This window comes from Stegodyphus dumicola, chromosome 12 (assembly GCF_044657685.1).
Source record: "Stegodyphus dumicola isolate Sdum_Otavi_A_Nest chromosome 12, ASM4465768v1".
NCBI classification, from domain to species: domain Eukaryota; kingdom Metazoa; phylum Arthropoda; class Arachnida; order Araneae; family Eresidae; genus Stegodyphus; species Stegodyphus dumicola.
Genome location: NC_140779.1, coordinates 67,922,691 through 67,936,044, shown reverse-complemented (window position 1 = coordinate 67,936,044; position 13,354 = coordinate 67,922,691). Strand labels below are relative to the sequence as shown.

The window sequence follows — 13,354 nt, the reverse complement described above, 5'->3', positions numbered from 1 at the left end:
TACAATATACTGTTACTAATCTACTTTAGTCATCTAAGATAGTGAGGAAATATTTATTGCCACCTCTAGACGACCTGGGAGGGGCCACAAACGTCTAAATAAACCAACTGCAATGATTTTTAGATCTCTTAGGAACAGTTTTAAAAGTTATTCTACTAGATTTAGCAATAATACAAGGTTCACATTTCTCCATTTGTTTTTTTATTTCTGGTAAACCTTTCATGCTTTGGTTTTTACTAGTATTTTGTATATAATCAAAATTTACATGGCAAAATCTTCAATGCCATAGCTTCACATCATCTGTTTTTATTTAACTTTCCAGTTTGTATACTGTAACCAGCTTCCTTTTTCCCTGTTGCATAATTAAGTCAGGGTTTGTACGGTCCTTAAAAGTCCTTAAATGTTTTGGAATCGATTTTTGGTCCTTAAAAGTCCTTAATTTTGGCCAAAATTAGCAGAAGGTCCTTAATTGTAATCATCTGAAATTTCTGTCTGTTTTTTATGACTCCATTTTGAGTGTGAATTAGCATTTTAGACGAATATTTGGCGATTCTCTGACATATATGGCTATCTTTTGAATGGGTTCATGGGTTATAATTTGTTTCTATTTCTAATATAAATGATGGGATACTCAAATTTCCAAGCAAGAAGTGAAACATAAGCATTTCGAAATTCAATTTTTCTAATAGAGAGCTCTTAAACAAGTTTTCACTTTTGGGGATGTGAATTCTTTTATTAAACGGTTCTAAATTTGGCGACTTGTCAACGTTTTGGCGATTTTAAGATCAGTTTCTATAGAACATTTTTAATTCCGAGATCTGAAAATTTTTCAACAATTTTTTTAAAACATCATAACGTTGATAAATTTCATTAAGATAATGGTAACATATTGAAATTAGCTATGTAATTAAATAAAAATGTCTTCTTTTTAATTTTTTTCATAGTAAGCGTTTTTCTCATGTAATTGTCTCAGAATATTCAAAATTCTCAGAAAATGCATCAGTTTTCTCTATAAAATTAATTTTACACTTTTTCCCTCCTTTTTTTTTTTTTTTTCCCCCCCAAAATATTTCTGGCTTTTTGCTGTTACAGAATTGGTTTTCTTTAGTATTTTAGACATTGCAGATTGGAAAGTTTAGAAGGATTTGAAGGCAAGATTTTATAGACCCAGAAGATTCAAGAAATATGTGACAAAATGAAGAATATCTCATGGTATCAACACGTAATGGATGTATTTTACAGAAAGTTTGTGATGAATTTCATACTTTTTGGAGAACGTCTGGAAGAATAATGAAAACATAATATTTGAATGTTTTACTCCTGATACTAGAATCTTTTTCTTAACATGTTTATCTTCCCTTTATTTTCTCTACTTTTCACTAGACACAAGCATGGAAAATATCAAAAATGCTTCTAATTTTATCACTTGGGCAGGCATTATAGAAAGAAGATTTTTTATTAGTAACGAAATTGAAAACTTAAATTTAAAAGAGTCATCTAATACGTCTTAATGCATCATATACAGAGCGGGCACTAGGCATTTTTCCACCTGATGCAATCTCTGTGGATCCTAAATTCTGCTGCCTAGTTTATTTTTAAATTCTGCTTCCAATGCCTGCTCTAAATTCTAAAAGTTTTGCCATTTCTAGATTTTGTTGTTCCGAGTGTCATTAAATTCTAAAAATTCTGCCACACCAGCTCTGTAACCGTCCTTTACGATATATATATATTTCATATTTCTTCTGAATATTCATATTACTAAAGAAATAAAATTAGCCACTTTTTCTATATATTCTAAATGCATTTGGTGTTTTTTAAAATAACAGAAATTCTTAATTAAATCCCAAAATTCTAAAATGGAAAGGAAACTGAATACATAAAGAAAATTATTCTTCAAAGATATGTGCAGTTATTATTATGTAAATTATCCAATTATTTTTTATTTCAGCTTTTACTATAATTTTCCATTTCTATTTCCTCAAATGATAGAGTTACTGAGTCAGATTAAATAAAAATTAAATTGTATAATCTTTGACAACTAGTCCACATTTTGAGTTTGAATTTAACTTCTCTTGTTTAATTACGTCACCGTGAGCTGTAATTGATTTTGTTAGCATCAGAACATGCCTTTATGATAGCCTTAGATAAGCCTCTTTTTAAATAAGAGGCTTATCTAAACCTTTGTCTGATATTGTAGGTTACTTTCAGACATAGGGGATAATTTGCTTCACATCTGTCTGGGGTTGGGATTATTTAACTTTTACCAGATCAAGTAAACCCTCATAGGTACATTGTGGAGAGGTTGATAAGTTAGGAGATAGAGCATGTAGAAACTAGTGAGAGCACTGATTTGCATATTGAGACAAATCTCTGATCGTTAGAAAAGATGCTTAAAGAAAAGGAAATCGATATAAACTAGCCAAAATGTTTGGAAAGGCTTTAAATTAAAATGATGGATAAATATTTTGTTGAGTGTTGTTACAAAACATAAATGTTTTTTAGCTTTTAATGTGTAATTATCCTAATATCGTTTAAGAATCAATATTATAAATTACATGTATTTTAAACTGTAAAATTTTATTAGATTTTGATTTTAATAGGGCCTTTTTTAACAAATATTGTTAAAAAAATAAAATTTAATAGTGGCCATGTAAATCCATAATGACTAAGGTTATAAAACTACCTAATTTATTTTTTTTATAACTGACTGCTTACAATTAAAAATTATCTCTACATATTAAAGCGAGTTCACTGTGGTCACAAGATAAAATACAAAAATGTAAGAATTCAAGTAAAACTTATTCTTTGCATTTAGTGAGACTTAATACAAAACAACTTATCACCTCTAGTGCTTTAATGGCGTATTGTGACCTTAAACTATATTAAGTGGGTTACAACCTTTGGAACTCTATACAAAGCTATGACACTAACTGCATTAAAGAGCCTGATTAAATTTCAACACTTGCAAACCGTGCCTACATCAGGCCTTAGGTTTGTTCGAATCAGCATGTCTCTCTCTGGACAACAGCAGCTATGACAACATTCAGTCTTTTGTTACGAATCATGCTGATTGTGATCTTACTTTTCATTTTAACCTATGTCGCTTGACATAAATTCTAACACCTGCTATTTACACAAGCATGGAACCTCTAAACCTCTAGACTGACCAAGTATGTGACAAAATGAGACATAAAGCAATCAACATAAAACTAACTATTAGTAAAACGTAAATGTCACTTATCTTCTTACAAATATGTCCAACTATTATAAGTGTAAAATATTTAATGCTACTTGATAAATTGCAGAACGTTTTATTCTCAAACTTATTCATAATTATGTTAATTAATTCATGTTTAGTAATTATGCATACTACTTAGGGATCTATTTCCTTTTTAGGATGGTATTACAAAAGTGAAATTCAGGAATAGAATATTTTTAATTGAATTTATTCAGTTCCCATTTGCTCATAGGTCGTTAAATTTTTTCATCAATGGTCCTTAAAAGTACTTGATTTCCATGTGCAGAAATGTGTTAAGTGTTTTTACTTGCCTTTTCTAATCTTGCTCCCGATAGTAAATTTCTTCTTGGATTTGGATTATGCAACACATTTTCTAACTAAATCCAATTTATTTGGTTGCCTACGTTTACTGCAGATTTGACAGTATGCTTTCCTAGTACTTGGAGACACACTTATATCATCTATTTCCTCTATATTATTATTATATCTATATTATTTATTCAGTTATAATTAAATTTTTGTTGTTACAGAAATGAGTTCTAGCAGCCGTATGTACGACCCAATTAAATTTATCTGCGTTACCTCTTTTATCTGTAGTTAACACATAATTTTCTACTAACATTAACTTTATTTTTAAACTGCTCATTTTTATCGTCTACTTTAAACTTCGGATTTTTACTTAAATTTTCTTTACACTGAGCGATTAAGTATCCACTTTTATGTCATCTATAACAAGGTCTTTTCTTCGTATTCCCCACTTTTTTCTTACCTTTAGTTTTACTTTTAACTTGACTATTTTCCCCAGCATTTGTGCTGATACCTACACTTACCTTACTGTCTTCTAAATCTGCCGGCGAAGTCGACTTTCTTCCCTTACCAGCTCTTCGGCAATTTTTTCCAGCGTAAAATCCTTGTACTTCCACCTATAAATTAATTGTGCAATCCTGGAGTATTCCTGGGGTAACTTCCGAATTGCTGGAAACCCTTTAAAAAGATCTGCAAAGTTGTGTCCAGCTTCGGCCAACTTCTTTGCAGTCGTTTTTGTCCTCACGATGAAAAGCCTGATTTTTTTCATCAGGTGCATGTTTAATGTTGAAAAATTCGTCTAGAAGCTGGATTATTCTGGCTTTTGTTTTTGGTTCAAATTGCTTCTGTAGAACCTCCCATGCTTCTTTAACACTTGAACATTCTTGTATCAATGGCTTGAACTCAGTTTTAATTCCATAATATAACATAGTGAAGGCTGTATTTTCTCGGAAAGTGAAATCCTGCTTGTCAGGCTTTGTAGTTTTATCCAGTTCTTTTTTACCTTCTGTGAAGCTCCAACAATTTCTGTCTAGCAACAGCATTTTGATATTGACTTTCCATCGCTACCAGTTGTCATGATTCAATAATTCAAACCCTTCTGGTAGTAAGGACATGCTTAGATGGGCATAAGCACAACCGCTTGAACCAACTTCGAAGCACTTCAGATTCTTTTCGCAGATAGCGGCTCTCTTCGCTTGCATTCCTTCAAGGCTAAGTTGAGCTGGGCCCATAACCTGTTAGTGTTGGAGCAGTTGCAAAAGCATACTTTGCTCTAAATAAATGCCGGGACTAATGTAAAATAAAAGTAATTTTTATTTCGTGACTTTAAATAAAGTAAACTAGGCTGTAATAGTAGCCTGCTGATTTTAAAACAATGAAAGAAAAAAGAAAAAAAGCCAGCGAACTCAATTGCGTTCACGAACACCAAGTATATATACATCATTGGCCGATCAGCAGCAACTACTTTAGTTAATCGCTGATAGGCCTCTGAACTAAATGTGCACGAGAACAACAGAACATTAAATCAACAGTTTTGAGGGCTAAAAGTGGTCCTACTTGTTATTAACAGGGAGGTCATAATGTAATGGCTCTTCAGTGTAGATATGTAAAGAAATATCATATTTTACAAAAATAATACTATTTAGATTTATGCATTATGAAATTCTTTCTCACACATCTGTATCATTCCTCCTAAAAATAAAAGGTTTAAGAATGACCCTCATATCATTATATAAAACCTCATAGGTTGTAAAGTACTCCAGCTTTTTTTAAATGTGAATTAGTCAAACCATATATTTTAATTTATATGATATGGCAAAGATTATTTTGATTCACTTTTTAATTTAAAAAAAAATCATTTAATTCCATTTATGATTTGCTATTAACTGAGCAAATTAATAGCATATTGTTCATTTTCTTAGTTGGTTTTCTTTGCTTGTTTAATTTTCATTTTTAACTTATTCGATATATATAATTAAGATGAATATGGAAGAAAATTGTTGACAAATTATTAGCTTAATTTGGTAGTAGACCTTTTAATTCCTGGTTTTATTTGCTTACATGCTCTCAAAATTATGTACTGCATCACTTACTGCATTAGTTTCATCTGCAGTATTCCGCATTATTTTATTCGGATATAATTTAAAACTGAAACAAAGAAACCGAGCTAATAAATATTTCAGCTTCTCAATATGCAGCACTTTTTTTCCTTTGTTGTTACTTCGCAAGCATGTAATTAATTGCTTGGCTGTTTTAAAAATATGATTTTGCATATATAAAATTGTGTGGCACTATAGCACCCATGGTGTTGTACTAATCTAGAGGATACATGTTATGAAATTACTCTTCCAGCAAGAAAATTGTATTTTAACTATCAAATGTTGTGCTTTCCAGAATTCCACTTCTGTACTCTATAACCTGTATGTCAGCTATCTTCTAACTTCATTCGATCCAAAACAGCAAAATAATTGGTGCCTTTTCTAGTCAGTTATCTCATCATACCACTAAAACATCACATATATGTAAGAAAAATAAAGAATATATAAAAGATTATAAATTAGCAGCGTAAATTAGTTTCCCTTCTCTATTCTAAAAATAGTAACCTCTATTTGCACTGCGTCATTTTGAGACTAATCTACATCATATGATTCTTACATAATTGTGATAATGTAAATGGAACTAAAACTCAAACAGCCAATAGTAATTTTATAGCTATATTAACTAACCAATATATATATATATATATATTATACAGTACAAAGTCCATAATCCAGACTCGTCGGGACTTCGCCGATTCTGGATTAGGGGGTTTTCCGGATTATAGAAGATCATCAGTTTAAATCTGGTAAGATGGCATGCAGAAATTATACAATTAAAAATATGAAATCGTAATTTATGAAATAAAGAATAATTATGATCTAAAGGGTATCAAAATGTACTAAAAAAAGGCTTAATGTTTATTTGTTTACTTTATTAAACATTTCTTTCAATGTAAGTTGTTTAAGATGCTTCCACAAAAAATTCAAAAAGTTCCTTTTTCTTGTGTCATATATAGTGGACTTTCCAATGCCATACTTCTCGCATAATTTTGAGACGGATAAGCCTTTATCCATTTTTTGTGGCAATTCCGCCTTTTGTTTAATGGACATCGAAACATGCTTTCGCTTTGTAGATCCTTTGGCAGCTCCAGAATTGGAAACTCTTTTTGACATAATCGAAAGTTCAAGCTTTATTTTTACAAAATTGTTCTAACAGTCTGCAAAAAATAATAAGCTGGATCCAATCAGAAGAGTAAGGAACAGTGCAATCTGCAACATTAACTGAAATGCCTTAGATAATTTTAACCCAGCTTATACCATCCGTTATACATTAAACATGCATGTGTTTACGCATGCACATAAAATTTGTAGCTTTGAGGTCTGGATTATAGATCATTCCAGATAACAGACTTTGTACTGTATAGCTATAATATATAAATTATTTATTTAGTAAAGAAATATTGATTATATTATCTCTTAATATAAATTTAGTTAGAAGTATCAAAAAGAGAGGGAACCATATGTAGGAAGTTTAATTTCGAAAATTGTGTTTTAGAGTATGTCCGAATTTAATTTAACCAATTAAAATGCATTGAGAACCAAAACTAACTCGGTTTGAATTAAGATTTTGCCTTGAACACAACATACTTGCTCTGTATGCTTTCACCTAGCTTGACTGCAATCTGTCTGCTCCTTCTTTCTTACTGCAAATTTATCTAAAATGTATACTTTTTGGAATAGGCACATTTAATGTGTTAACTTGTTTGTGTCGCAACATGCTTGCTGAAATAAAAAATGAAGATTTAATTTGCCTTCGCCTCATATTCATTATGGATCAGCGTTTCACCATTCTACGACATCAAAATTCTTAGCTGTTCAATACGGAATCAACCGCCTGCATTCTGCTACAGAATCTATTACATATATATGTGTGTGTGTATGTAATAGGATGACTTGGAGAAAGCTGCAATGGATTGATGATGGTTCTTTGTTGTAATAACTTGGAGAGGTTTTACTGCATAGTTAAAAAGATGACACTTGAAGACAGACATAGCTGTAGATTCCACACATAATTTTATTCTGTGATAACTAATTCTTAGGATGCATATTCTTTTTCATTGCACATCATCATTGTGGATGTGCCATGTGTGCCACAATTTCATGCAGATTATATTTTTAGAATACTGACAATAGCTAGCAGAGGATAAGCAAGTGAAGTAGCATCTTAAGGGGAAGAGAGCTGGAAGCATAAGTGCATCCTTATCCAGTATGGCAGCCTATTAAGAGAAAGGTGTCAGTTCTCGAAATTTTTAGTTTAAGTTCTGAATTAGTTATGTTTAAGTTTCAGTTTAGGTTTCACATCAGTTACATCATCAGTATTATTGAATCATGTATAGATTGATCTAGAAATGATGCAATCGAAAGAAATTTTGATGCGCAGCAGATGCTCAGGGGCATATAAAAATCTAAAGAAAAATAAAGAAGCTGTTGGTAATTTAGTAATTTATTAGAGATTTATTTTCTTATTTTAGATTTTACATATTTTTTTTTATTTTATAAATATATTTCTTAGTTTCATCTTAATATTATTCATGATGAAATAACATTAAGAAAAATTGGAATAAAACTATTACAATTGCAAGTATCTAATAAAAATAACTATCATAATTGTACATTTCTAACTAGAATAAACTATTACAGATGCAGGATTATATTAATTAAAAATATATATATTTGAAACTTTATACATTGATAAGTAAAGTAAGTTGTTAATAAGAAGCAGAACTATATGTATAATATTTTTTCTTTTTCATTTTTAGTCTGTTTGGGGCTCATACTGGAGTGATTTCCGATGGGGGTATAAATGTTGCCATTCATTTATTAAAAATTCATATTGTACTGGAAATGTTGGAAGAGAAGCCATAAAAGAAGTGAGTATATGAGTGCTTTATGTAATTGAAAGCACTCATAATTTTTGCTTTGTTTTAAGGTTGAAGTTATCCATTTTCTTATAAATCACAAAAGTCATATGTTTGTGATGTGAATGTTGAATTCTACGTTATTAAACTATAAAGTTTTCTGAGAATTTAACCTTTAAAAAAAAAAGGATTATATCCTCTAAAAGTAAGGCACTGTTCTGTATATGTTTTTAAACCAAATGGATATGTTTTAGCTGCATCTTGTCAGTGTGAAAATTTTTAGCTTCTACGTCCAGCATGTATCAGTTAACAGTCTAAATGCTCATCTTCTGTATATCTGAACACACCCACTTATTGCATAAGTTTCTTTTATTTCCTCATTTGCAACTAGTTGGATTTAGACCACAATATGCATACAACTCCCATTTTCATTAAATTACGTAATGAAAATGGGAACTAATTTTTATCTATTAAAGTATTATTCTGAATCCTGTGAGAATTTATTTATCATTATTATATTTTTTGCCCCTTGCTGAGAAAACAAGGGAAATTTATATAAATCCATGAAGCACAGTAATTGTTAAGGCTTTCGAATTTCATTTCAGATCATTTAATTATTATTGAAATGAATTTTAGAATGTGTAACTATTGAAGATTGATTTTGACTATTTATTAAAATAAGTAAATCTTTATCTTTCACAGGCTTCTGCACCAACTTTGTTGGAAGAAAAAATTGAAAAACTTGAGTCTTCCCAAAGTGGTCAAGAATCTTCAGATTCAAAAGCTACATCTGTTCATGTAAGTTGTTATTAAAAAAAAAAAGTCTAATGAATTATTTTTTAAAAAAATCGTATTTCATAAACATAACATCATTTCTTTATAAATAAAGGGCAAGAAAAAGAAGAAGAAGAAGGATAAGAAACAAAAGAAAAAGGAAAGGAAGCATAACTCTTCTAGTTCTAGTGATTCAGAGGATGAGAAAGAAAGAAAACTGAAAAAGGTAATCATTTTATTTTGAAATATTTAAAATAATTTAAGTGATTCTGATTGCTTTCAAGCATGAAATTAAAAATACTGTCTGAACTTGCTCAATTTTTATCAATGATTCTTAAAAAAATTTCTGACATCATCATCCATATGATTTCCTTCATCCATTTTTCATGAATATTTCGTTTAAGAATTCTTTTAAGGGAAAAAAAATTGAATTGAAAGCTACATAAGAATCTGATGTGTAATATGCATACATGTAAAAACATCAATCGTGTATGTATGTAAAAATCTTGTATAGTTTGTACATACCATGAAAGCATCTTCAAAATCTTTGAGGGTCTTATAACTATCAATAATGAATTTTCCGCCTTCTTGAGAACAGTGTTAATACATCTATTGACTTTTGAATTCAGTATTATCGAGTGACTGTGTAGCTTTGTTATCATTTCTGAAGTCTCTGTCACTCTTTTACCCAAATGATGACAAATTTTAATGCTGTAATTTTACTTGTGGAAAATTTGTTTCTAGAACCACAAAATAAAAACTAATTATAGTAGAACACATCTGCATTTGCAATTCAGTGACATTTTTCATACATAAAATCATATTGACCATGGAGGGCAAAAATCATAACTTGTATTTCAGGTAATATAGCTATAATCAAATTTTTAAATTTTGCTAAATACATAAAATCTGATTGAAGTCTTTACGTATTCGGTATTTTTGAGGAAAATAAATGCAGGTTTTTTTTATAATTTAGTCATAGGAAAAAAAACCTACATTTTAAACATTTTTATGTTGCTGGTGGTGAATTGCTATGTATAATTACAAAAGCTAAATCAACTTTTGTCAGAATAAGAGGCAAAAATGCATGACATTGTTTCATAAAATTATTTAACCTCTTTTAATAACACTTGATACGATTACACTTATTATCTCAGTTAATTAAGAAAACCATAGCATGAGTAATTGTCAAAAAATAAATGGGGAGTTACTCATTGAATTGCTTAAAAATTCTTTGTGAATAAATCTTCATATTTTATAGCTATGTAATTCCTCATTAATAGCTGAAATTTCTGTAATTTTTATCTTTTAGACAAAAAAGGATTTAAAAATTTGGAATTCATTTAATACTATTAATGTTGTATTATGAATATTAAATAAAATAAATGCAGTGAAGATTTCATCTAACATTAGCATTAAGCATTATTCAGTGATTTTAAATACTCATTTGTACAATTTAGAAATTTGTTAATACTAGTTTTCTGTATAAAAATAATAAAAATCACATTTTCCCGTTGAAGTAGTCATTATATTTGTGTAAAAGCCTGCTTTCTTATGTAATTAAAAAACATACTGTATTTAAAAATATAGTTATATCAAAATGTAACTCTATAATTTTACTCCTTGACATAAAATTAAATTTTAAAAGAAATTCATCTCCAAGAAAACTCACGTGTATAACGCTATCTTAAAATCCCATTCATTTCATTTTTTAAAGGCATTAAAGGCAGAAGAAAATCACCAGAAAGAAGCTGACAAATTACTTGCAATGGATGAAAGAAAAAGACCTTATAACAGTATGTATGAGGTGAAAGCTCCAACTGAAGAAGAAATGGAAGCATATTTCATCAAAAGACAAAGGCAGGATGACCCAATGGCTGGTTTTCTTTAAAAAGAGAATTATATGCTGTAAAAAAAAAAAAAAAAAAAAAAAAAAAAAAAAATTATAGTTTCCTTTTTTTATATAAAATGATTTATGATTGTTTTTCTTTCAAGTTCATTTTTTTTTTCTTTTAAATTTTTATTTTTAAGTTAAGACATATATTAGTAAAATGATTATCTTAATTTCATAAGTTTATGCACTATATAAATTAGGATATTCAGCTTTTTGTACATATATAGGAAAACTGTCATGAATGTTCCTGTAATGGCAATATATTTTGTGTGTTATCAGTAAAATTTGATAGGATAAAATCATAAGATAGTCAAAAGATTATTTTCAAAAAATTAAATATTTAACACTTTTTTGACGAAATTTTATTAGAAACTCTGCCAAAGATTTTTAATGCTATATGAAATCCAATTGTGAAAATGGAATAAATAGTAAACTATGTATAGTTTAATACTGAGACCTGTACAAATATAATTATTTCCAAATATGTTGGGAAAAAACTTTAGAATATCTTTTATCTGAAATAATTATCAGTTAAAACTAATATATTAATAATTAGTAATGGTCTGGCATGCTGTATATTTGAAATTAAATTAGGTTTCTGTGGTTTTTCATGGCACGTTCTTAATGCTTTTAGAATATTTGTATTCAGTTTCATGTGTCTTTATGGAAGCATTAAAAAGTATTCATTTGATTACTTATGCCTCACTCTATTATGCATGTCATTTCAATCATAGAGAACTTAAAAAACATACATACATTCAACTATATATATTATAATCATACATGGCCTGCCTATGGCTGAAATCACGAAACACATTAGATCATTTCTAGGAAACTGAATAAACAGTTTCAGAAATTCATATTCATGCTTTCGTACAGGATCGTAATAGATTGACTGCACACAAAACCCATCATAGCTTGATAAAATTTATTTTACCAAAAGAAACACATCACGGTTCAGATACTCTCCACAAAAATACTTGTTAGCTCACTCAGTATCACAGAGCACAATCAGTAGTTGCACTTCAAACTACTAAGAATGCAATGCAAAGTGCATCTAAAAGGGTTAAGTTCTCAGAGATATCTCAAGACTTTGAAATCAGCTTTAACAATACATCCCCCAGTCGCCGAGAAATCTCTAGTACCTTCCACTTCTCGAAATTACTTGAAGGCATACGAGGGCCAGATATGGTTAAAGTTAAATACAGGGATTAATTACTTTTATTCAATTGTAGTACTAATTACAGTTATACAGGGATTGGACCAAATGGTCGCCAAGGTGTGGCAATTTCTCACCAAATTTGGCAACAAAAATAAGTCGCAAAAACCGTCACCAATTTAGCGATATCTCGCTAATTTAGCAAGATAGCCATTTACTCAACGTGAAATAGATTTGCCCTTATATTCTTACTTTTCTGGCACAAATTATCTCTTTCAAGCATTTCCTGTTACATTATACAAAAAAAGTACCACAGTTTCACATATAATTTTACTAAATTTTGTCTATATCTGTACAAAATTTATAACATTGCCCAGTTCCCAAGTACTGCAGATCCCAATCAGTACAATTCCTGGAGACAAAGTCGTACTTAAAAATAAGGAAAATCAATGCAATACTGAAACAGTGATTTCAATAAATAACATAATAAATACTAAATCAATAAATAAATATATAAATTTACAAATGTATATGCAAACAGAACAATGGTCTTAATCTACTACGGTCAAAAGTCTTTAATCCGGACCTCAAAGCTACAAACTTTCTGCGCATGCGTAAACGCAACGCATGCACATAATACACATGCACGTTTAATGTATAATGGACGGTATAAGCTAAGCTAAAATTATCTATTTCAGTTAATATTGCAGATTGCGTTGTTCCTTAATCTTCTAATTGGATCCGGCTTATTATTTTTTGCAGACTGTTAGAGCGATTTTATAAAAGTAAGCTTGAACTTTCAATTATGTCAAAAAGAATTTCCAATTCTGGAGCTGCCAAAGGATCTACAGAGCGAAAGCATGTTTTGATGTCCATCAAACAAAAAGTGGAATTGCTGCAAAAAATGGATAAAGGCATATTCTCTAACCATTCCAAAATCTGTTTATCAATTTCACGCTGCCCTGTATGGGTAGGAAATGTCGCGGCGCGCAATGAACTGGAAGTTGATCTGTCATCAATATCCTT

The 13,354-nt window shown here is 29.8% G+C and overlaps 1 protein-coding gene across 1 annotated transcript in view; it reads left to right on the top strand.

Annotated features, from left to right (window-relative positions):
• Positions 1–11,863, top strand: part of Slu7 (Pre-mRNA-splicing factor Slu7) — a 72,321-nt gene extending 60,458 nt beyond the window's left edge. The window contains exons 11-14 of the mRNA XM_035356457.2: positions 8,403–8,513; positions 9,204–9,299; positions 9,391–9,501; positions 10,993–11,863. Of these exons, the coding sequence (XP_035212348.1) occupies positions 8,403–8,513; positions 9,204–9,299; positions 9,391–9,501; positions 10,993–11,166 (492 nt within the window). The 3' untranslated portion in view covers positions 11,167–11,863. The remainder of the gene's footprint in view (positions 1–8,402; positions 8,514–9,203; positions 9,300–9,390; positions 9,502–10,992) is intronic.
• Positions 11,864–13,354: the final 1,491 nt, after the last annotated feature.